This window comes from Ursus americanus, chromosome 27 (assembly GCF_024610735.1).
Source record: "Ursus americanus isolate L20-20 chromosome 27, mUrsAme1.1.p, whole genome shotgun sequence".
Classification (NCBI taxonomy): Eukaryota; Metazoa; Chordata; class Mammalia; order Carnivora; family Ursidae; genus Ursus; species Ursus americanus.
This window is the reverse complement of record NC_142153.1, coordinates 41,233,288-41,258,905: the sequence shown is the minus strand read 5'-3', so window position 1 is coordinate 41,258,905 and position 25,618 is coordinate 41,233,288. Positions and strand designations below refer to the sequence as shown.

Below are 25,618 nucleotides of genomic sequence, written 5' to 3'. Positions count from 1 at the left end.
GTCCCTTGCTGAGCAGCTGGGTGGCTTGGCTTCTGGGAGTTGGGGTGCTGGCTGCCGGCAGGGGCTCCCAGGGCCTGTGTCTGCCATCCTTCAGCTGTCTGGCATGTGCGTCAGGGTTCCGAGTGCTGGAAGAGAGAAGTAGCTCGATCTCATGCCCTGGGTCAGAGCTCCTACTCATTTCTCCATCCTGTCGGCCGAGTAAGGTGACTGAGCAGGTAGGAAAATAGGCTGCACCGCTTTTTTTTTTTTTTTTAAGATTTTATTTTTTGATAGAGCACAAGGGAGCGAGAGGGAGAGGGAGAAGGACTCCCCGTCGAGCAGAGAGCCCAATGTGAGACTCGATCCCAAGACTGGGATCGTGACCTGAGCCGAAGGCAGACGCTTAACTGACCGAGCCACCCAGGTGCCCCGAGGCTGCACCTCTTAATGGGAGGAGTTGCAGAGTATTGGGTTCATTTGTCTGTCTGTCTGTGTCTGTCTTTCTTTTTTTAAAAAGATTTTATTTATTTATTTGACAGAGAGGCAGCGAGAGGGAACACAAGCAGGGGGAGAGGGAGAGGGAGAAGCAGGCTCCCCGCTGAGCAGGGAGCCCGATGCGGGGAGACGCTTAACGACTGAGCCACCCAGGCACCCCATTTTTCAGTCGACTGCACAGATACTTTATCTGTTTTTTTTTTCCCTTTGATGAGGATGTACCTTTTGGATATTAAATGTGCACGAGAATTTAAAGACTTTTTAAAATTGTGAAAATATCTATGGTGTCTTAAAAAATTTCTACCTTAGCTATATATTCAGGTTTTTTTTTTTTTTTTTTAACCTTATAAAAGATTATCTTTTATTTTATAATAGTTTAGTCATTCCTACTAATGAAAATGTTAGTATCCAACACATATTAAGATGCATATAGTTATTTATACTGGAGATTTATTACAGCGATGCTGCTTCCTAAAATTATTAGTGTTGTTCTGTCCATATGTCTTAAACATTCTTTTCTTTTTTTTTTTTTTTTTTTTTTAATGATTTTTTTTATTATATTATGTTAGTCACCATACAGTACATCCCCGGTTTCCGATGTAAGGCTTGATGATTCATTAGTTGTGTATAACACCCAGTGCACCATGCAATATGTGCCCTCCTTACTACCCATCACCGGTCTATCCCATTCCCCCACCCCCCTCCCCTCTGAAGTCCTCAGTTTGTTTCTCATAGTCCATAGACTCTCATGTTTCATTCCCCCTTCTGATTACCCCCTCTTTCTTTATCCCTTTCTTCCCCTACCGATCATCCTAGTTCTTATGTTCCATAGATGAGAGAAATCATATGATAGTTGTCTTTCTCTGCTTGACTTATTTCACTTAGCATTATCTCCTCCAGTGCTGTCCATGTTGTAGCAAATGTTGAGAACTCGTTCTTTCTGATAGCTGAGTAATATTCCATTTTATATATGGACCACAACTTCTTAATCCAGTCATCTGTTGAAGGGCATCTCGGCTCCTTCCACGATTTAGCTATTGTGGACATTGCTGCTATGAACATTGGGGTGCATATGGCCCTTCTCTTCACTACGTCTGTATCTTTGGGGTAAATACCCAGTAGTGCAATGGCTGGATCATAGGGTAGCTCAATTTTTAACTTTTTAAGGGACCTCCACACTGTTTTCCAGAGTGGCTGTACCAACTTGCATTCCCACCAACAATGTAGGAGGGATCCCCTTTCTCCACATCCTCTCCAACAATTGTTGTTTCTTGCCTTGTCTATTTTTGCCATTCTAACTGGCGTAAGGTGGTATCTCAGTGTGGTTTTGATTTGAATTTCCTTGATGGCTAATGATTTTGAACATTTTTTCATGTGTCTGTTAGCCATTTGTATGTCTTCATTGGAAAAGTGTCTGTTCATATCTTCTGCCCATTTTTTGTATATTCAGGTTTTTAATACTGTTAGAACATTTAGTGGTATTGAAGTACTTCAAGTTATTTTTAATATGCTTCCACTTAAGCTAGAACTTTAAGAGATACCAGGAGTATTGCATGAGAAGGTTCCAAGGCAGTAGCCCTCTGTTCCTTCTCTATTTCAGTTTCTATCACAAAGATTTCTTAAGTTTCTTGCCCCCGAGAGGATCCCAGTGTTTGGACAGCATTCTCATGCTAAAGCAAGAGATGGGTTGAAGAGTAAAAGGCAGAGGGAGCTCTTCACAATGGCCTTTTGCTTGCAGATGGTGGTTTTGCTCCTTAGCACCACCTTTCTTGCTAGTTAATTTGTCACAAGTTATTTCACTCATTTATTGCTTTTTCTTAGAGGAGGAAAGACGTGGGGGAAATGGAATGGAAAGTAGATGGAAGATTTGGGGGACGTGAAGATAGAAACTGGAGTAGAGGGGAGAACAACAGAGTGTTGCTTTGGTGTCTTTTGGCTTCATACACATCCCTGATATCTCTGCTGAGTTTCAGCTTCAGTGGCATTGTATTAAAAGTAAAGATGTATTTTAGTGCTGCTTACTATTTTGTTAAATTTGGCTTGTATTAGAATTGTTAGGGGACATATTTGTAACAGAATAAATAGGAAATAAGGCTTCGTGATGAGTTGAAACAGAAATTGCAGGATTTGAAGCAGAAACTCCTAATTGTACTGATGCGCTAAATATTCTGATGTTTCTGTGTGGAAATTTGGGGAGAGTTAATGTCTTTGAACACATTGACCTGTATATAGAAAAGGAAACTTGTGAGTATCTTTCACAGGGTTCTTTAGAGAAAATACAATGAAACTCCAGTCAGCATTTTTTACCTCAAAGACATTAGAAAAACAAGCAAGTAAAAATAATCACTGTTAGAGATGAAAAAAATAAGTGACCTCAGTAAAGCATAAATGTTTGCCATTGTTTACTGCTTAAGAGAGAGCAGTGATTGTTAAATACCAAAACGGTCAAGTTTCTAATAAAACTCTTTCATTGGGGGGGTGCCTGGGTGGCTCAGTTAAGTGACTGACTTGACTCTTGATTTCTGCTCCGGTCAGGATATCAGGGTCCTGAGATGGAGCTCTGCCTGGGGCTTCACACACAGTGGGTCTGCTCGAAGATTCTCTCCCTCTGCTCCCCCTCCCCCGCACGTGTGTGTGTGTGTGTGTGTGTGTGTGTGTGCGCGCGCGCGCGTGTGTGTGCGTGCACGCTCTTAAATAAATAAATCTTTAAAAAGTAAAACTCTTTCATAGGATGAAATTGAGGTTCTGTAACAGAAACCTCATGTTTCATGAGAAACCTAATCTACAGGTGCTGACCTAAAATTTAATACTTTAATAGTGAATCTTGAATATGGTCTACAGAAGACCCCAATGTATTTAAGAGAAAACAGTTTTAAATTCTCTGTTTTGGGATTAGAGATGATCCTGCATTATAGAGACCTATTCAGTACAACCTGCGCAAATGAAAAGAAACACAACGGAACGATGCCTGTCCCAGAATGGACCATCACGCATTTATTGGAAGTAGTCCACGTTTAGATTGTTACTTAGATACCAGTATCCATGTGAAAAGTGAGCTGATTTTCACAGTTTATATTAGCATACTTGTGTAAATTCTGTGTTTACTTTCACTTTTTGTCAGCTCTTCATAGGAGTTGGTGCTAACAAGTGAAAGCAGCACTGCTCAGTAATACCGTCCACTATTAATTTTAACTATTCTAGTCTCCACACTAAAGAAACAGGTGAAATTAATTTTAATAATAAATTTTATTTAATCCACCGGATCAGAGAGGGTCATTTCAGCCTGAAGTCAACATAGAAAAGTATTAATGAGATCGTTTCCATTCTTGTATTCACGTGACATCTTTAGATCAGTGTGTGTTTTATGTTTAGGAACACACCTCCGTTTGGACTGGCCTCATTTCCAGTGTCGGTTACCACAACAGAGGTTTAGAGATCTGTGCAGAGTTCAGCGACTTTAAAGAATATTTGTGGATTTAAAGCCAGGCTCTGTCACCCGGGTGAGGTGGTGCCCCCGCAGTCTGTCCCTCCGTGACTGGCTGGTGTCCCCTTGCGGGAAGTGGAAAGGGTTAAGTGGTTTTGCATGTTGAGTTCCCTGCTGTGTGGGAGTCAGATACCCTCTTCTAATGGCATTCACTGAGGATGTTAAAAACCCATTATGCTGGTGTTGCAGAAAATTTCTTTGTCAAAGATGCTGATGGCCTGGATCCTGGCATGGCTTTTAAAATATTACAGTAAAGCAATTCTTGTGATGTTAAAGTGACGTCAAAGCCAGATGGAAACTCATTTTGCAGTCATTGGACTCGGGCGTTCTCTTGCTTTGTGTTAATGAATGTAGGAAAACAACCTAACAGTTACTTTCAAGTTAGAATTTTGTTTTCAATTAAAAATTGTCCAGTGATAGCTTTTATAAAATTCTGAATGAATCAAGTCTTTTTTTTTTTCTCCCCAGGATACACATCTGTTAATTTAATTTGCCTCATTCAGATTGCTTTTTTTGCAGGCATATTTGGTGTTGGTAGAAATTCTAATTTGATTTGACCTTTGAGATGTAAATCTTTCTCTGAAAGTATGATGTCTTAAGACAAATTTACAGTTATTTTCCAAAAGACTGGATTAGATGAGGTCTGCCATTTCCAAGTGAAAGCAACCTTTAGTCATTAACAAACAAGTTCCTGTGGATTTACAGAATTGTTAACTTGTATAAGTAGTTCAAAGCCCTTATTTTTTATACTTCTCTGAAATTGTGGACGGTCATGAGAAGTCCCTCTTACATAAACTTGCTCTTTGTGTTGTTTCAGTGTTATTTTCTGAGTTAAAAAGTCGTATTTTTAGATTTTGGAATTTTTGGTGTAAGTTTTGGGATGTGCACTACCGAGATGACTTTTTCAGTCATATTTATTCTAGTCATGACCCTTTTCGTGGCTGTTTTAATGGACACAGACTGTTAAAATCTGTGTCCTGGCACTGCTGCCCTCCGAGAGCGCAGATCTACCTGTTTCCATTTGGGCTTCCACAGCAGACGTGGTGAATGAAGCTTAAGTAGATATGTTTATTTTGTGCTGGCTGCTGACCAGGAATCTGAAGCGCCTGGAGGTTTTTTCTTTCTTCTGCTGCTGCTGCCTCCCCCCCACCCCCCCTTAAGCCCCTGTTGGGTGAAGCATCACTGTGACAGGTAAATAGCATTCCTCAGTAAAGCCTGAACTCTTCCCTGGCTCCCCGTTCATTTCGTCAGGACTGTTGAATGTAGGGATTGTCTTGCCGGGGACCCCATTGATTAGGTCACAGTCTGGTCTTCGGAAAACAGAGATGCCCCGGGGCCGCTTCGCCGCAGGGGATTTGCTAAAGCCCCCCGTGAAAGGCCACGTGGGGGTCTCCACTAGCACCTTGTGAACAGGAATCCCTTCAGGCAGCAGAGCACGTATTAAGGACCTATTAACTTCCTCAGGCTTCTCCTTGAATTGAAAAGCACTTGGGAGCGAAGGAATAATAAAAGGAAATTGTTGCCAAAGCCGCTGGGTGCGTCCTGCCCTCTCTGCGGGCGCATCCCTTCAGCAGCGGGTTTATTTCCTGCTGGGGAGTCTGTTGGCTTTAGAAGTCCCCTTAAAGGTCATGGAAGGGGACTTTGAAAATGATTATATAATGCTGATTTTTTTTTCTTTGAAGAGTAGATTTTCTATTTGAGCATTTGCGCAAAATGGGCAGAGACCTAACCGGCATTTTAAAATGAGCTTTATTTTCCAATAAAACAATATATCACCATTGTAGGAGTCTGGGAAAATGTAGACTGTTATAAAGAAGGAAAAAACTTAAAATTCTGCTTCGGAGCACCATTGAAGTTTTGTTAAATTGTGTGTGTACACACACACACACACACACACATACCCCACACACAGCTCCAGGTACTATATTTTTTAAAAAAGGTAAATATATAATGCAGATATATTGTTGACTTCCTTTTAACATATCTACAGCTTTTTATGATTATTCTTCCAGAACGTGATTCCTGATTATAAGGAATGCTATCAGAGAGATATTCCAATATGTAGAATAACACCCAATTTTAGAACATGTAAATTGTTTCCTTGTTGGTGTGTTTCTGTTTTGCCCTCACATGAATTTCAGGAGGCGGAATTACTGGGTCAAAGAAAATAAAAATTTAAAAAGCTTTCTGATAAAAACAAATTGCCACATTTTCATCCAGAAAGAAAAGTCTCACTAGCCGTTTGAGAATATTCATCTCTGCACTCTTGCTGACACTGACTGTTTGGATTTAAAACAGAAACCGGAAAGGTGCCAGTATTTTTGGTGAAAAAAAACTTTATTCAGGGAACTATCATAATTGAAATGGTGATTGTTAGTTTTGTGTCTGGTTATATGTTTGAAAATTCTTATTTTTTATAAACCAACTTTTTGAGACCATATTCTGATTTGCTTAGCTTTTTTTGGATTTTTGTCCCCAATGACCTCTTAAGGCTTGTTTCTTTAACTTGTCTTTTTTTTTAAAAAATGGGTGTCTCCTGTGTGTCAGATAAACGTCCTATGGGGGAGGCCTCTAAAAATGGAGGCTTTTTATTTCACTTGGTTAGCTGCTGTTTATAAAAGCTTCTTTTTAGCGTGAATTTCTATTTTGAGCTGCTGTGAGGGTTTCCAGATAGTAAATGGTATTAAAAATGGGATTAAGAGGTACACATATCCAGTTATAAAGTTAGTCCTGGAGATGAAAAGCACAGCATAGGGAATGTAGTCAAGTGATACTGTAATAGGGTTGGGTAGTGACAGTGACTGCACTTACTGTGGTGAGCGTTGAGTCATCTTTAGAAGTTGTCAAATCACTGTTATATACCTGAAACTAAGATATAACGAGCACGTCAACTAGATTTCAGTAATTAAAAAAAGAAAAGTGATTTTACTGTTGCAACCAAGAATACGGTTTCTTCTCTTTTCTTCCCTAAGTGGTCTTTGTACATTGACTCACTAACCCGAGTCCATAGCTGATCCGTACTTAGCAGCATAGTGACTGAATTGAGACAAATTATCTTATTCATGGGGTGATTTCAGAACAAATTATCAAAGATCTTTTATCAGGCAACAAGCAGTTCTTGACAGCTGTTAACTCAAGTGAAGGACCCAGGAAAGACATGAAGCAGGTAAAACACACAGGTTTCTATTCAAGACATAATTGGGCAAATAACAGTTAAAAAAAAAAGTGATAAAGTTTTAGTTGATGATTTAGGCAATGGATCTAAGAGTTAAAATATAAAAATTATAATATAGGCCCAGATATTATGAGGTTAATACATTGATTTAAATACACTGAGGTGATTTTATTGACCCCTCGGAAAAAAGAATACTCATTCAGAAATCCACTAATATTTTATTTTTTGCTTGCTTTATATTGCATATTTAAAATAGTAACTTACAAAAACTGTATTTTAGAGTCCAGTGTACTAGTAAAATGATAAAGATGGGAGAATGGAGGCAAAACAATCTCTCCATGGTTTCTTCAGGATTTGGGTGGAGGAGAAGATTCACAATAATTACGGTACACAAACTTTCTGCCTTACTTGCCTTGGGGGCTCACTCTAAAGGCGGCCGGCCGAACTGAGTGGATGCATCTTTAATCATCTGGAAGTAAGAAATCCATTATTTTTCTAAACCAGACAGTGGTTGTCTGTTTTAATGGAACAGTTGGTTGATTACAGCTCTTCGGGGCTTTATTTTCCAATGCTTCCAGTGCTTACTTCCTGTACATATTTGAATTCAGGCTTTAGGGATTGTTAAAAATGAGTCAGAGAGTCAAAGAATTTAGAGTAGGGATTTGATTAATTTTGGTATTTTGTAACATTACAATTAGACTGTTTAAGGGAAGTAGATCTCCTTATAGCAGGAGATTCCCGCAGCCTGGTTGCTTAGACACGGAACCCTGTCTACAAATACATAGGTTCTACGAATACATACGGTGAACTTGGGTGGGTTTATGGTGCAGCCTACCTGCCAGAGAAAACAGGGTCTGCCATTGTGTTCTTTTTTAGTAGAGAATGCTGTGCTTCTTACCTAGGTTGGAGGGAATAAAGTAGCTTCTTGTAAAAGTTAACAGAAAGTCTTCCCTGTTTTTTAAAGTAACCAGATTAGGTTGGCTTTATGGAAATCAGAGATCTGTGTTCATTACAGAATCCCATAGATAGAAAGCATTATTCGGGTTGAAAATTACTGGCTAAATACTTCAAGAAGTTGAAGAAAAGAATTCAGATGTATTGAAAGGAAAAGTTAAACTGAAGTAAAAAAAAAAAATGATTTTTTTTTTTTTTAAACACATCCTTTACCTGAGGAGTAACTCGAAGTGCACAGACAAAGCCAGGCCTGTGTTTGCCTGTCGTCAATCTGTGATTGTTTAAGAAAATCTCAATGAGGATTTTTCATTTCAAGTAAACTTTTAGGCCTTCATATAATTTATGTTCTAACTGAAACATAGGGAAGTTTGGCTTTCCTATTAATTTTCTCTTTGTCGTGGTCATTTAATGCTCCCTGATTGCCCTTCCACGCACTCTCAGCTACTTGAAATTTTGGTTAAGGACAGACAGAAATGCTTCATTACCGTTTAGTCATTCATGAATGCAAGGCTCGCTCTTGCTGTCCATGTGAGAAGAGCTTCCTGTGAGTGCCTCTGCCTTTTTGGAATGCTTTGTTTCCTCTAAGGGTGATGCCCTTGGAATGCCCTTCCAGGAATGAAAGAAAGGCGAGGTGAGTCCTAGGCCAGATAGGACGGGTATGCCCTTCTTGGTTACTTCTCGGTCATTGTGGTTTTGAGACTTTGGCTGTCTACTGTATTTTTTTCCCCAAGGGATTAGATCGCTGGTTGACTTTCTTCCTTTTCGATACAGTGTTTCATGCACAGATGGGGCTGGCTTGCTAAATTCCTGAAATGCATGACTTGATTTTTAGACATAAAAGAAGTTGCCAAAAACAATGAGAGATTGACATTTTCAGTTAGTCCAAACTGAGCACAGAACAGTAAATGAAAACCACACCCCTGGGTTTAATACGTTGCAGTATCGGGAGATTACCATGTAAGCTTAGATTTGCCTCATTTTTGTTTTGTTACCCTATTTACATTACCTGAAACTGTCACCTGCTGCAGTTAATACTGGTGTGGTGAAGGGGTTCATATTGGTGGGGTGAAGGGGCCTGTGATTTTCTTTTTTCTCCTCCCCTGTTAACCCCAAATTGATGATTAACATGTGGTTATGGACTCGTGAAAAGAACATTGGTTGCTTTGGAAAATACATGGTAATTATTTAAAGTTTACGAAAGAAGTTTCATAGTTATTTCATCCTGTTGGAAAACGGCCAAGTGTCAGTTCTGCATTCCGTGGGTTGGAATGTTCAGGTGTGGAAGGCAGGCACATTCTTCTCAGGAGGAAGCACGGTTCACAGTAGCTAGTGAGTCTTGTATGCGCGCCAACAGGAAATTTGCAAAAGCACTCTCTCTCCCTCTCAGCCCAGCCTGGCCTTTCTACAGACTCAATTCAGTGTCTAGCACAAAGCACTGATATGGACTGTGTGGTAGAACTTCCCATCTGGGGTGGGTATAGTATAGCTGGAGAGGGGTTCAGTCCAGATCACAGACTTTAAAAAAAAAAAAAAGTGTAATTAGAAACATCTTTTAAAATTTTGGTTTTTTTTTTTTTTTTTAAAGTAGATGACCTAGTTTTTTATTGTCAAATACCCATGGTTCATAATGACCTAATTGAGTGAGTAGATAGGGCTCCTACGGAATGAATAATTTCTTATAGATTTAATAGATTTAACACATTCTTTTTTTTTTTTAAGATTTTATTTATTTGAAAGAGAGAAAAAAATATGCACAAGAGAGACCACAGTGGGGATTGGCGGGGGTGGGAAGGGGCAGAGGGAGAAGCAGACTCTCTGCTGAGCAGGGAGTCCGACATGGGGCTCGATCTCAGGACCCCAGGATCATGACCTGAACCGAAGATAGATGCTTAGCTGACTGAGCCACCTAGGCGCCCCTAGATTTAATACTTCTTAAATCCAAATAAACATGATTAATTTTAGCTTATTTTCTTAAGTAAGCATAGATCAGTAATTTACTAAACTATTAATTTACTTATTCAGTTATCTGCTTATTCAATTATTTGCTTAAGTGAATTACAGAATGCAGAATGTTAGCTCAGTGGAATTAATTAGTCATCTTACTGTGCTATAACTCTTAAACAACAGGAAAATAGTTTTATTAAATTTTATATGCAATATTTTGTGAAAAATTTTATTAAAATTTTTTCCGTGAAGATTTTGGGTGTCACTGCAGGAATGTAACCATTTTCAGAGGGGCTCCCTGATTGCTTAAACGATTAATAACTCCAGAGGGTGAGCAGAGAGAATGAAGAGCCAGGCAACAAGCCCTCATGGTCCTTGATGGATCTGTGATCTTGTGAAGGAGAAGAACCAGTTTATTGGACTCTCCTAGAAGCCTGGCAGGAGGCTGTGGGGACGGAGGAGAGGGAGAAAGTCTTTGTGGCCCGGGAGTCTGCGCATCAGCGGTCTCAACTCCTGCTTGGCTCCCCAGAGGATGAGAACTTCGGAGAAGTCACCAGTGGCCTTTGCAAGTGAAGCTTTGGGAGAATTTCATAGAAGCAAGATTTCAGATGGTGGAAAAAGGCCTTGATGAAGAGCTCCTTCATTCGTTCACTTGCTGATAACCATTTATTTATTTATGTTTATTTTTTATTTTTTTGCCTGTGACCATTTAGTGACAGCCTTGCACACGCCAGCGTGTGGTTGCCGGGGTTCTGTACCGTTCAAGATGTGCGCATAGTCCTGTGGACTCGTGGAGTTTTCTTTCTAGAGCGAGGAGACTGCTAAGGAGACACGTGCCGGGAAAGATGCACACACACGTTCGGCTTAGGAGTGCTGTGGCGAACGTGGAAGAGGGGAGCATGACGGTGGTTTTTGGAGGCCGTCGATGAGACCTTCTTGAAAACCGACTTGTCAGGGAAGGACTTCTGAGAAGGAGACCGCGTGAGCTGGGACCTGAGTGACAAGAGTGGAGAGGCAGCCGTTTGAGGGCGATGTTTGATCCTAGGGAAGAGCTCCCTCCAAAACAGGAACAGGCGTGTGTGGCCGGAGTCGAGAGGGGGCGGGTGAGAAAGGCAGGGGCCCGGTGGCACGGAGGCGTGCGGTCCAGGCCGTCCGTCCCAGGGACGGGGATGGCCCTGCCTTACAGGGAAGGGGGACCAGCAGCGTGTCCCCTTCAGTTTAGTGGTAGATGCTGCTCTTTTTTCCCTACTGCTGACGCCTTCCTGTCCTGCAAGCCCTGTTGCTCCCTTCGTTTCCCAGTCCAGGCTGTAGGCTCGGCTCCTTGGGGACGCCTGCAGGTCATCACCAGGAACCAGCAGAAAGGAAGGAAGATGCTCCTCTCTTTTGCTCTGCACTCCTGTCAGTTCTGATGGCTTGCCAAACCAGTTTTCCTCTTTGGTAATAGACTTTTCTTTTGGATAAACACCCTTGGATGAGATTGCCGTTTTTAACTACGTATAAAGGAACTCATTAAAAGCCAGTTCTTTTCTCTCAGAAGCATATTTTTTATTTAAAAAAAAAGTCTTTGCACGTCTAGGGCATAAAACACTTTGAGTTAGAAATGTTTACGACTTTTAGCAGTTCAGAAGGTAAGTTACTGATATTTTGGGAGAAATCTCGGGGGGCGTATGATGCATGTTGTTGCACCTGGGTGGGGCCTTAGGTGTTCCTTGGCAGGTCTAGTGAAGGAGGCACACTAACGTGCCTCATCTCCACGCGACGCTAATAGTTTCGTACTGTGGTGACTAAGGGTTAACTGTTACGTAGATACAAGGTTTATGCTTCAAATAAATTTTTTTAGCGATCATGGTACATTCTAGCAGTCATTTCTGTTGAACTTGGTTAGTTTTAACTCATAAATCGATAATGACGCTGGAACTTTGCTGAAGTTTGATCAAAATTTGATGAAAATAAGTGGGGAAGGAGATAGTATCTAGGGCAAAGATGGACATAATGTTCTTTCTTTGCTCCAGAAATTTCTAATTTGATTCTTTCCAGTTTTGACTATCAAGCCGTACTTGAGATTGGGACTTCATAGTGTCTCGTAAAAGTCATTCTGTACTTGATTGGGCCATGGGAGAGAGTTAACAGATGTCAGAGGCTGCTTGAGCGACCTTGACGCGGGCTGTGCACACGTAACCTTTTTTTTATACCATCAGTGGAAATTATTTATTTATTTATGTCTACTGAAGATGTTGCCACAGGGGTCTAACTTTGGCTCTGCAGTATTCAGTTCAGAACACTTAGGAGTATTTCAGTCACCTGGTCTTTAAGTGACTCTGATAGTTCTCTTTAAAAGCTTGCTTTATCACAATGTAGTTTCTGTTAGCCAGTTTACTCCCTGGAGTCATAGTAGCGTCCGTGTAAGTACAGAGCTTAGGAATCAAGGTGTTACCCTTCTGGTAAGAGTCTTGCTAAATCTTGAATTCGCTTTAGTTTCTCAAGCATCACAATAGGTTATTAGTAGTAATTACCTTTATTTTGAACTATTCACTTAGTCCTTCCAATACATCTGTTTTCCTCATTTTATATGTGAGGAAATTGAGGCATAACTTGAGTTTCTGAGTTCTTACAGTGTTGGGTTTGGCAGTAGATGGGTATTTAAAGTAGCCGAATATTACCTCTAAATTGCACCTTTTAGATTTGTAAAATAATTTGAATTTTTAAAATTTAAAAACTGCTTTGGAGTTAAAATAGAATTTAATACAGAACCCTTTTTTTGGATCAAAAGTGAGGGGAAATGTGATTTTGGAATGGATAGGAGAGGGAGGGGGGATTTGTGTTTGCTTCAACTGGTGTTCAGTTCACATAAAACGTACCTACCTTTTGGCAGAGCTGAACTGCATGTGGGTCTTTTCGGTTTTATTTTAAGAAAAATAAATAGGTTCCATGTTCTGTGTTTAGAATCTGTTTCATAGGAAGCCTAAACAAACCTTAGAGAAAGGAAAACTTGCTCTTCTACCAGCCTCGTGCATTCTAGGACTCTGGAGACAACTGTCTCTTTTGGAAAGAGCTGTGTTTATATAGTGGCCGGTGTAATACCGGCCTGTGGCAGAGGGATCTCATTCCTTTCCTTCTTTAGCCTGGGAGTGCTGGAAGGAGTTTGGCATGAGGCTTAGTCATTGCAACTGACATTTTAAGCACTGAATAGCGCCTTGTCTTCTTCATGCGAAAACATACTTTGCAATACAAATGTCTCGGGCAGTTGTTCCTCCGCTTATGGAAACCTGTCCATCACTCGTCACTTTGAAAGGTTGCTTTAACATTGCTGACATTTCTTAAGTTCTGTTGAGTACACTTTGGATTAATCCTTTACACATACAGGTTTGAAAATTTTATGTACTGCACGTGTATTTCTTGTAGAAAGAATTAGAAAACATTAACACAAAAAATTCATTCCTATAACCCAACATTTTTGGTATATATATACCCCCTCTCCCTATATTTAGGTAGCTCACAAAATGGAATTGTTACAGTCTTTTTTTTTTTTAATTACTTAATTATATGTTGCATTCATTAAATTCAGGCAGGGACTCATAACCTAAGAAAGATTTATTTGGCCTTTGTGTAAAAAATAGAAAATATTAAAATACCTAGTTGTTAAATTACTGTGTTTCCTTTCTCAAATACTTGTGCTTTCTTCCCCTTCTCTCTTCACTGTTTCAGAGAATAAATTACTCTTTTATTTAACTATCTTTCCCACAAGACCCTATTTTACTACTCTTGGTTTCTCTAGCACCTCATACCATGCTTGGCAAATAGTAGGAACCCTGTTCGTTGAATGAATTAAAGAAAGTGTAAATCAAGAATGCGTTTTAAGATTAATTTCTAGGAAGATCCAGACCACATTATAAGCAACATAAACTCCTTTTTAATGAAGAGGATATTCTAGGATATAATTTAAAAAAAATCTGTTACTGACTTTTTCATCTAGTCCCAATATTTCAGTGAGATTTCTTTTCCAAAGAGGAGTATTCCTTAAAATACCAGTTTTTATGTGATACAAAACTTACAGCGGGCTTAACATTTAGAGTTCTGGACCTACACCCACCGCTCAGTATTTTAAAGTTACTAAGTGCACTCAACAGCTCAATTATGATCTTCTCACAGTGATCATGGATTATGTAATGCTTTATATGCCACCTATTATGTTTAATGTAATATAAATTCAGTCTGAATTTTTATGTAGCAAGATCATAGGAAAAATACAGTTCACCCCTGAACAACGCAGGGATCAGGAGTGCTGCCATCTCCCAGCCTCCTGGCAGTTGAAAATCTGCATATAACTTGACTCCCCCGAAACTTAACTAATAGCCTGTTGACCAGAAGCTTTACCAATAACATAGTCTATTTAACACATATTTTGTGTGCTTACATGTATTATATATAGTTTTCTTGTAGTAAAGTAACCTAGAGAAAAGAAAATGTTAAGTCATAAGGAGGAGAAAATACATTTATAGCACTATACCGCATTTGTCGAAAAAGACCCACGTGTGAGTGCACATCGTGCATTTCAAACCCACGTTGTTCAAAGGTCAACTGTGTGAACTAACCTTCCAGATCTAGAATAGCGTTGGATTCTATTTCATGTCCTTTTTCCTTTTTTATCCTAAACATGGTCAGATGGGATTCTTGAAATTTGTGTAGGGATCTCTTTGGCCCACATTTAGTTGGGTTTATACTTTATGTCCTGTCCTTCCTTCTTCCATGGGCAAATGCTGGTAAACTTCTGTTATGTGTTAATTTTGCTTTTCGTTACTAGTGATGGATTAGTGGGGATCACCTACAGAGGCTTACAGGAAAGAGGCCTGAGAGCCAGCTCTCCCTGTTGCATCACAGCTGTGCTCCCCCGTAGGGATGAGAAAAGCAGAGGGGAGCACACTGGTGCTCAGGAGTCTGGGCTGTGGAGCTGGTAGGCCAAGTTTTGGATTCTTTCTTCTCTGCACCTAGTTGGGTAATTTAAGGCAATTTACTTAACTTTTGAGGCTTAAACAAGTTATTAAATGTAAATGCTGTGATGGCTAACTGGTAAGGGAATTCACTAATGAATTCATTGATTAATGTATTCCTCTTAGGATGGTGAATAAATGATTTTGGACAAGTGACTTTTCAGCTCGAAACCGATGCATCAGGAGCATGAGGAAAGACCACCGAGCTTACAGAGTAATTGTGAGGATTAAATAATATGGCAGGGGCGCCTGGGTGGCTCAGTCAGTTTGAGTATCCGACTCTTGATTTCAGCTCAGGTCATGATCTCAGGGTCCTGGGATCGAGCCCCGGGTCAGGCTCCATGCTCAGCAGAGGGTCTGCTTAGGATTCTCTCTCTCCGTCTGCCCCTCCCCCTGCTCTTGTTCTCTCTCTCAGATGAATAAAATCTTAAATAATACAGCATATAGCATTTGCTGAGTGTACATCCAGTAAATATAATGTGGAAAAAATAATCAGCATTGAACTTGTACAGCTGCTAACATACACGACAAACTACTAGAAACATTGCCATAAGTATGTGAAATGTATCCTTTGAATTTTAATGCCTCCAAGGCTGTTTTGTGTGTGTAGTTTTATCCAGTTAATGTGTATTCAGATGTTACTTTTGATATCCAGGGACTATCCTCTTTAGGAGAGCTTATCCATGAAAGCCCTCGTTAACAGTATTAATGATTCTGACATGGAAATCAGAACTTGGAATCATTTCTCAACAGAGCATGAAAACATAGTTTAGCAGAGCTTGCCATGGGAATGACTCTCTCTGCAAAGCTGCAGAAATCCCTGGACTTGAAACATGATGCTTAAAATCTGATTATGAACTTAATTAATATGTTTTAGTAAGTTTGCAAGTCAGAAAGCTTCCTCAGCTAATTTTAAAGTTATTGCAACAATTTTAATTGAAAGAGTTGATAGATCTACATTTTAATTAAGAGGATTTAAATAGGTAGTTTAAATAATGAAAAAACAGATTGGCAGTTACTGCATAAAAAGCTTTCCCTTTAGTCATTAATTTGTGACCTAACTGTGGGCAATATAATTACAGAATTTCCTAGACCTAAAACTTTGTAAGTTGCTTCATATATAAATACTTTTGAATTTTAGTTGTTGAAGCTGTCAGACTGTCCATTGTTACACATCTGTTCACATTAATGAAACAGATAAATACTTGGAAAGAAAGTATATCAAAAAACAAAGGGAAAATAAAATGCGAAGATTATACTAGCAGAAAGGGCTGCCGGTGCTTAACGGTTTTTCTTTTTATGTGCATTTTAAATATGGCTTAAAAGTCATTGTTATAGAAATTTAAAGAATAAAAACATTGGTTCATTGGGTTGATTTTCTTTATTGTCTCTCCATCAGCGTGTTTATTTGTAGGCCTTCCCCCCCCCCCCCCCGCACCTAAAATTGTGTGTTCGTGTGATTTTTATTTTTAAAACAGAGCTAAACAGAACCAAGGTAATACTTTATATACTTTTATAAAGGTTTTTCATTTGTTAATTTGTATATCACTGACATTTTTCTATGTAATTAATATACACATCTTTTTTTTTTTTAAGGTTTTATTTATTTGAGAGAGAGAGTATGAGTGGGGAGAGAGGCAGAGGGAGGGGGAGAAGCGGACTCCCCACTGAGCAGGGAACCTGAGGTGGGCCTTGGTCCCAGGACCCTGGGATCATGACCTGAGCCAAAGGCAGATGCTTAACCAACTGAGCCACCCAGGTGCCCCAATACACATCTTTTTTTAAAGCTGTATCACATTTACTGTTATGTGGTGTTAAATGGTTTCCTTTTTCTCCTGAAACCGTGACGTGTGCTTAATGTCTTAAGGCACAGAACAACAAGGTTTCTGTTGCATCACGCACTTTACCTAGATCCCCAAATGCTGTGAAGACAGCAAAACCGATTCTTTTTCCATCTGGTCATTATGTTTTTTACATTCCATTGAAGCCAGGACTTTTTCTGTGGAAACTGCAGGCTGTGTTCAGTTGCTTTCATGCTTCTCTCTAATTAGAGGACCCAGCCGGAGACGGGGAGGTGCTGTTGCAGGGTCCTCGGAAGCCAGTGTCTTTGGGATTGAATCCCACTTCCACGTGCACAAACGGTGACTTTGGGCAAGTCGTGAACACTGTTTCCTCCCCTGTGAAATAGGGTTGGTCCTGTTACCTACTTCTTACAGTTGCTGTAAAGACTAAATGAATTAAAGTAGAAGAGCTTAAAATAGCATCTGTCGCATCATGAGCTCCCCGTGTGTATTTGTGGTTAGTACATTACCAGCAGCATCATTAACATTTCCCTGAGCTTGCTGGGTTTCCAGGCACAAATGGCTTCTCCTCAAATGACACAGCAGGTCATTGGTTCTGAAAGATCAGGTCGTGGTAATAATCAGTACCATGTCTTTAGTTAAACCGGAGAGAGAATTTTACAGCAGGACTTACTCGGGTTTTAGCGGTAAGAGGTGGAGAGGCACCCGTTGAACCGTGCAGCGCGCTGGTGTTCTGCCCCATGAGGGATGCTGTGTGGTGGATTCATTTTACTTATTTTGACTTTTCTTTTTATTATCAAAAGCATGGGATATTTACTAATTTGTATGGTCTCAGGCATTTAAAAATTTGATTTATAGGGGCAAGTGCCTGGCCGGCTCAGTCGTAGATCTTGTAACTCTTGATCTCGGGGTCGTGAGTTCAAGACCCATGTTGGGTGTAGAGCTTACTTAAAAAAAAATTTGATTTACGTATATATAAAATTTTGTATTTAATGAAAAGAAGATAAAAACAAATTCAGAAAAATTTTGTCACTTAAAGAAGGAAACAGATTAACAGAAAAACCGAGTGGATAGTATGAAGTTCCCATAGCGCCCCAATGCCACACACAGTTCCCCCTAGTAACCTCTTACATTAGTATGTTTGTTATCATTAAGGAGCACATACTGATACATTCTTATCAGTAGTTCACTCAGCCCATAGTTCATTCAGATTTCATTAGCTTTTTCCTGGTGTTCTTGTTCTGGGCCAGGATCCTGTGCAGGCCCCCCATCACATTTAGTCCTTCCGTCTCCCCGACGACTCTTGGCTGTGACTGTTTCTCAGAATTCCCTGGTTGGTGACGGACATCCGTTTTCGACAACACATGCTTAACAAGCTCCCACTAGTTACCATGCCCTAAACAAGACATCTCTGCCCTCAAAGCGTTTGCATTTTCAGAGGGAGCTTATAGTCTACTTTTTAAAATTTATTTCATAGCAAATTAATATTGAATGTGACAACTGTAAGACTTCTGATTTTTTTCCCTGATAGGAAAAAATTGAGTAACCATTTATGGATTAATTCCAGACACATAGATCTTGCATCTCTAGTGTGTTGAAGGTATCTGTTCTTCTAAAGTGTATATATATTTTTTTTTTTTAAGATTTTATTTATTTGACAGAGAGAGAGAGAGCCAGCGAGAGAGGGAACACAAGCAGGGGGAGTGGGAGAGGAAGAAGCAGGCTCATAGCAGAGAAGCCTGATGTGGGGCTTGATCCCATAACACCGGGATCATGCCCTAAGCTGAAGGCAGACACTTAACCGCTGTGCCACCCAGGCGCCCCTAAAGTGTATATTGTTGAAAAAAATTTTTTTCTAAAAATTGAGTATTGCTTTTATATTTGGGAAGACATTTATCTCCGGAAGAGTTATTCTGTGTATGAGGAGACTACAGAATTGGAGGAAGGAGTAGTCAGTTGCTTTTCCCTGTAGGGAAAATATTATCCAAAATTATATTTCATGTTTTAGTTTTTCTTATGATTGACTAAAGAGGCTTTTCATACAATTGCTGTCTTAAGTTTGGTTCCAGAAAAGTTAAAAAAAAAAATAATAAGGCATGTGGCATGATCTACCAGAAAGGAAAGTAAGGTTTGCAAAGGTATGTTGCCAGGCCATTGCTGATAAGTATTTTTGAGTTGGAGTAGCTGAAGAATCTGAAATAGCAAGGTTTTGTTGAAACTTCTGGCACTGGGGCTTGATAGGGGGCAAGACCTGTTCAACAAAGAAAACAGGAAAATTCCAGGAAGAAAGATGTTCTGTGGCCATGGAAATTTGAGTTAGTTAGAATACTTTTGGCAGTATTCTGGGTATGTATAATTTTACTTTTGCCTTAAAAAGGACTGTGTTGAAAGCATCTTGTTCCACCTGTGTCAGCTGGGGGACATGCTGGCCTTCCCTATTCAAGGATGATTTCGAGTTAACATCATTAGCCATCGATGGTGGGCAATAGGAATTAGTTATTCTTGGAAACCTTCCTCTACTTTTGGTTCATTTACTTGAGCAACTAATACCGTACCCTGTGACCTCGGAATAATCAGTCTGTGAAAAGACAGCATCAGTACCCGTCTAATTATTATATATGGACAGGCATGAATCTTCTAGAAAGACCTTTTGCTGTGAGCTCCATTTTCAGCCACATTGGTCAAGCTCTTTTAACAGTTACGTTGTATTTATTTCCCCTTTCAGTCTAGCTGTTCCACTGTATGCACATTTAAAGTTAGTTTCCATAGTGACATCTGGTGGTGGCTTTGAAATCGTAGATAGTATGTTTGGAATGATAAGTATTTTTACTTTAATAGCTCCAGATTTCTGGCTTCTTTCAAATTTTTCAGCTTATTAACAACTTTTCTTGAAAATGTCTTCATTGTATTCTTGAGGTTGGAAAGCAAGTCATTTATTGCCCCTGTCATGTTTCATTAAAGCAAAGGAATGATTCCTTGTAACATTGCTGGGTGGTGCATATAACAGGCTTGTCTAAACTTGTCTCTGTATTCAAAATATACATCCCAGAATCACGAAGCAGCACCCCTACCTCAGCTACTGCTTGTGTACCAGAACCTCGTGATTAGAAAGATGTCGTTCTCACATTTAGAAGGGCTAGGCTCCCTGGTACTTTCTCTCTCCTGTGTGGCTGGAGGGGCTGTTGTGGAAGGTCTGGGCTCCCGCTCCTCTCTCTCTCAGCCTGGGCTTACACATCATCTAGTCGCATGCCGTTGCTCTCTCAGAAAGTGAAAGCAGAATCAAAAAATAGGATAGAGATGGCAGAGAAAGAAGGGAAAGACATTTGAAGACACGGGGAAGAACACCGGGGATGAGACCGGATGTCTGTCTGTGCCCAGTAAGTATGGTATCACTGTGATATGTGTTAAAGAGAGGTATCTTAAGGACTGGAGCTTGAATATTTATCTTTGTTGTTGGTTCCTCAGAGAATTGTTTCAGGGAGAGGGAATTTATACCGTAGTGCGAAATCAGTGGTTAGTGGAAGCTGGTTATTGGAAGCTGGGTCATGCATAGGGAGAGAGAAGTAGGAGTGGGTTGGTTTTGAGACGAAACCGTAGATTCACTTCCGGTGCTGGCGAGGAGCCTTTTAGTTGTTGCTTTCCCGTGTCAGAGGTACCAACTAAACGTCCTCCACGTGGAATTTTGAGGATTTCTCTTCTATGAATGAAGGTACTGCTGAAGTTATCCGTGTGTCCGTGCTGCTTGTGGCTGCCAGAAGGACTGGGAACTCGGGTAGGAATATGGACACCGTGACTGGGAGACTGGACGCTGCTTGTGGTCAGACTTCCAGACAGCGGGTCTGCAGGTGGTCTCAGAGGCCAGGACCTCCGTAAAGAACGATCAGGTGTGACGAGCCCGTGACTGAGGCAGTGCCTCATTCTGGATTCCAACTCTAGACCCGCTTAGCTTCCTACACCTGACAGATCCTTTCAACTTGCTGTAAAAACAAGGGAGCTGCACTGTTGGGGTGCTGAGGGGTTGCTGGTCTACCGTTGTTGATTTCGAGGGCACCAACGCTAGGTCTGCTGCTCTTTCTTCCCGTATTGTGTAGACTGCTTCCAGCCGGTCCTGGCCCAGCGGTCTGCTCTTCCAGGTTCAAGGCAGAGCTCAACGCGGTGCTTTATGCCTGCTTCACAAGTTTCTGCCCGGGAGGCTTCGATAGATGCTTCTCGTGACTGAACAGGCAGATGAAAGAGCACAACATAAAAGAGCTTTGCATACGTGTGGTCTTTTCCCACCTACTTTCTGCTTTTAAAATAGTGCTTACAATTAGAATCAGCAGTTAGAATAGCACATGGGCACTGCCCCTGAACGTCTGTGACCAAGCAGAGTCCTTGAATCCTCTCTCTCTATTGTCTTTCAAGTGTGGGGAGGACCCTTACTTAAGCAATTGAGAACTTGTAGTGTCTCCTTGTGGCCCCCAGTGTCCTTGGTGGTGTGGAGCGTGTGACCGTGTTGCTGGGCCCGATCATGACAATATAGGCCGTGGCAAAGACCCTGAGTTCCGGAGTCAGACAGTCTCAGATCCCACTTCTGCCCCGTAACTGTTGATCCGGGGCTGTTTCTTTTTTTTCCTTTTCCTTTCCCCTTTCCCTTTTCCTTTCCTTTCCTTTTTTAAGATTTTATTCATTTATTTGTCAGAGCACAAGCAGGGGGAGCAGCAGGCAGAGAGAAGCAGGCTCTCTGCTGAGCAGGGAGCCCGATGTAGGGCTCGAACCCAGGACCCCGGGATCACGTCCTGAGTTGAAGGCAGACGCTTAACCGACTGAGCCACCCAGACCCCCCTGCTCTCTAGCTTTTAATGTTGAGTAAGATCTGGAAGTTACCTGGGACTTGGAAACGTCCCGTCCTCGTGGTGGCTAGGAGGTCGTGAAGAGGATATGGTTGATCCTCTAGCTGCCAGGTGATAGGGGAGAGTAGCTCCCCGCAGAAGGCATCCCGTAATTGAACACTGCAGCCTGGGTGCTCACAGACTAGACTCGAAGCAGAATTTGATGGAAAAGAAATAGCTGCTCTGTCTGTGATTTTAAACCTTGTATTTGCATTTTATGTTATATACTTGTTTGTAAAATGCGAATACATGTTTTCTGTTTTTCCTTCCATCTTGAAACTGGAGAAAGCTGTTATATGTGAATGAACATTTAATAGAGTCCTTCTGAATCCTGACGTGTAAAAAAATGAATAAGAGGTTTCACTTGTTTTCTTAGAGTTTTCACATTAAATTTTGTTTACTACACTTTTGTCGTACTGCCATGGGCCGATGGCCTTTTGTTGGCACTGATGTCAAAGATTCTTGGTGTTTGAACTCTGGCTCTGCCATTTATTATGACCCTGGGAAAATTCCTCATCTCTCTTAATCTAAGGTTTTCATCTGTGGTATGGGAATAATAACAGCACACGTAGTCGGGTTGGCTGTCATGACCAAATACGATAGTGCATGTAAGACTGGTGTCATAGCATCTGGCATGTAGTAAACACTGAACACACTTGTTTCTGTAATTATCATTGTTATTAAATGCCTACAGATCACATTTAGAGGGACACAGTTTTAAAAAGTCGATAGCAGCAAGAATTATTTGAGTATTAGAACCAGAAAGAGGTGAATACAAGCCCCAGGTAGCTGTCTTCCTGAGATTTGCTAATACTTCACCTGTCAAATGAATTATGTTACACTTTAATGGCAGAACACAGAGGAACATACGTACACTCATTTATTAATATGCAATCCTAGTAGAAAGAACATTCTGTTATTCCCTGACTTCCTTTGTGTCCCTTGATGGGGGCGATGAAAAGAGAAACTGGAAAAGATTATTTTTCCTTGGTCACTAAGGATGCTCTTTCAGGCTAAAAACAGGTAGAATTTTACTAATTTGGTGAACAGTGAACAGATTGGGTATGCATAGACTGTGTTTGGAACAGACAAACAGGAAAACATTGAATTTCTCTGCCCATACCTCTGCTGCATAGGGAGACCAGTTAGCTCCTTTTTATTGAAGAGTTGTGAGGCTTCGTTATTTCTAGGAGCACTACAGATCCATTCGGAGCGCTTATGGAGAATTAGTGAAACAGTTGTAAATAATTATGCTTTCTGAATAGCAGTACTCATTTCATAATCATCTATTTCACATGTTAATATTCAGTTAAGTTTGGTATTTATAACTTGTAAACCTTTTGGGAAGTGTTAGATATAATGATCTGACATTCAAAACAAATGAGTCTTTGTGACATTAATTACTTCACATAAGCAAAGATTTACATTTATGCAGTGATCAGAAAGTAGGAAATACAGATTTATGTTTCGTTGGGATAAATACTGTCTCAGTGCAGATTAAATTGACATTTGTTCTTTTTCCTGTAGTATTTTGCATTAAATGAGAAACCGGTAATGCTAGAGTTATAGGAGTTCCAGTGTCCAACCTGGACCATAGTGTTGAAACCCCAAAAGTAGCATTCGTTCGGAATGATTAATGCAGAAGGAAAAAATGTAGTGACATATTTTGGGAAAGCCAAAGGACAGGATCACACCATTAAATAAAAAGGTGGGATTTGCCTAAGAGTAATGGATATTTCCAATTTATCATCCTCCTAAGAAGTGGTTAATCCAGGGATTAAGTAAGGTTTTGACTGGTTTTAGTGGCTGGGCTAGAACATGACCTTTTCTTTATAATCCTATAACTCCTCTTTTACTGGTTGACTTAGTAGGAAATGTATTCTAGTTTGGGTCCCCATTGAAGGACTTTCTGTACCAACTTTAATTAAGGCATCTATTCATTTTTGTTCATTCATTAAATAAATAATTACCGGGCTGGGTCAGATGTTATACTGGCATTCAAGAAGGATGTGGTCTCTGTCCTTGTGAAACTTATATTGTCGTGGGAGAATTTATATTTTTAGCACACCGGTTGTCTTGCCATGAGCCTAAGGGATTCATTCTGTGCACGAGAGACTTGAGCAAACCTTTATTCTGGATTTTTGAAATGCCGTACTCTGTTTTCTTAGCCACTGTAAAGGGTGTGTGTTACCAAACCACAATGTGTCAAGGAGCATTGCTGTAGCTTCTTTATCTAAACTCTAGTAGTGGTCATGGGAACGTAGTGTGGGAAGCAGGGGCTGCTGGATGGTGGGGACTCTGATCTGGGCCACGGCTTTTTGATTCTGTCTGGGTCCCTGGTTGACCTCTAGAAAAATCTGCAGATCTCAACTGGTCATAAATTTCATCTTTGGAAACACAGAGTATTGGGCTATTAGCTGAGCTCTTAGTGCCCATCTCAGTGGGTTGTTCTGAGACTTCAACGACCTACTCTTTGTAGACTGTTCTGCATAGTGCCTGACGTCTAATACTGACAACGACTTTTACAGTCGGTACCACGTGCCAAGTGCTCTTCCAATTGTGAATGTGTGTATTCGCTCATTTGATCAACCTGTAAACATACCGCTCTGTTTTATAGGAAGCCGCAGAGAGGTGAGGCACCTTGCCCAAGGTCATGCAGCTCTGAGTGACGCATAAGCCCTTGAGACATGAGAACTGTTACTGAGGCTGCCCCTTGGTCAGCGTGGCAGTTGGTGGTTGTTGACAACTGGTCGTCTTCTTTCTTTCACAGGTGTCGTGGAGACTGCAGAGCGACTGGACCGGGAGTCCACCCCCCACTACTGGCTCACAGTCTATGCCGCGGATCGGGGTGTCGTGCCTCTCTCATCCTTCGTCGAGATCTACATAGAGGTCGAGGATGTCAATGACAACGCACCGCAGACGTCAGAGCCTGTTTACTATCCAGAGATAATAGAAAATTCTCCCAAGGATGTATCAGTGGTCCACATAGAGGCATTCGATCCAGATTCTAGCTCTAATGACAAGCTGATGTACAAAATTACAAGTGGAAATCCACAAGGATTTTTTTCAGTACACCCTAAAACAGGTACGTGGTAATAGTATTCTGTGAAACACTCATGCTTACACTTCTTGGTATTTTTCTTAATTTTGATAAATCGTTTCCCTTTTGAGTTATTCAAAACAAGGCTTTATTTCCTGATGAGAATTTAGTCCAAATGTTTTTCTTTCCCCCCTTTGAACTCGTTTTTATAGGGCTTACTTTATCGCTTTGCTCATTAGTAGAATTTCACTTTCAGGTGAAAAAACGAATACAGTGTTTCAGTAGTAGCTCCTAAATTAGTGATATATCTTAAACTCACCGCAAATTCTGCTGCTAAGTATTCCAATTTTCTGAACTCTGCTTTTTATGAAGAATTATCAAAGGAATTTATTTCACAATTCACAGTATTTTTCTGTGTGGTTTTAGAATTTTTTCATAGAGCAGTGCTAGGTCTCTGTAGGCAGTAGGGGATCAAGATTCAGCAGATTTCAAATTGGGAGTAGTTAGTTACTTTCTTGAACTGATACATCAAGTTTTCCTTCTGTTTCCCCAGGGTCTGACCCCCTGCTTGTAAGGGGGTAGCTCCTTGACTCCAAAATCCTCTTCCAAAATCCTTGTCACCTTTTAATCTTTGTTCTTTTACATTTGACAGCATCTCTGATTTTTTCCCACTGTTCTTGCTTCGTGTCACAAAAAAAGAGCTTCCGTGTTGCTGTCATTTGTGTCATACTCCTTGATTTCTTGATCACAGTTGAGACAGAATCGCCATATGACATTGAGAGGACAGTTGATTTGTAGGAAAGAAAACTTATTGGATAGATCACTGGCCTTTGAATGCAGGGATGGTTCAGTGATGCGTACGGTACTTTTCAGTAGAATCTGGTTA

The 25,618-nt window shown here is 40.6% G+C and overlaps 1 protein-coding gene across 4 annotated transcripts in view; it reads left to right on the top strand.

Annotated features, from left to right (window-relative positions):
- FAT1 (FAT atypical cadherin 1) overlaps positions 1 to 25,618 on the top strand; it is a 123,423-nt gene that overhangs the window by 31,230 nt on the left and 66,575 nt on the right. For all 4 annotated transcript variants that reach the window (XM_045785744.2, XM_045785740.2, XM_045785741.2 and 1 more), the window contains exon 3: positions 24,463 to 24,777. In XM_045785744.2, coding sequence (XP_045641700.2) covers positions 24,463 to 24,777 — 315 coding nt within the window. The remainder of the gene's footprint in view (positions 1 to 24,462; positions 24,778 to 25,618) is intronic.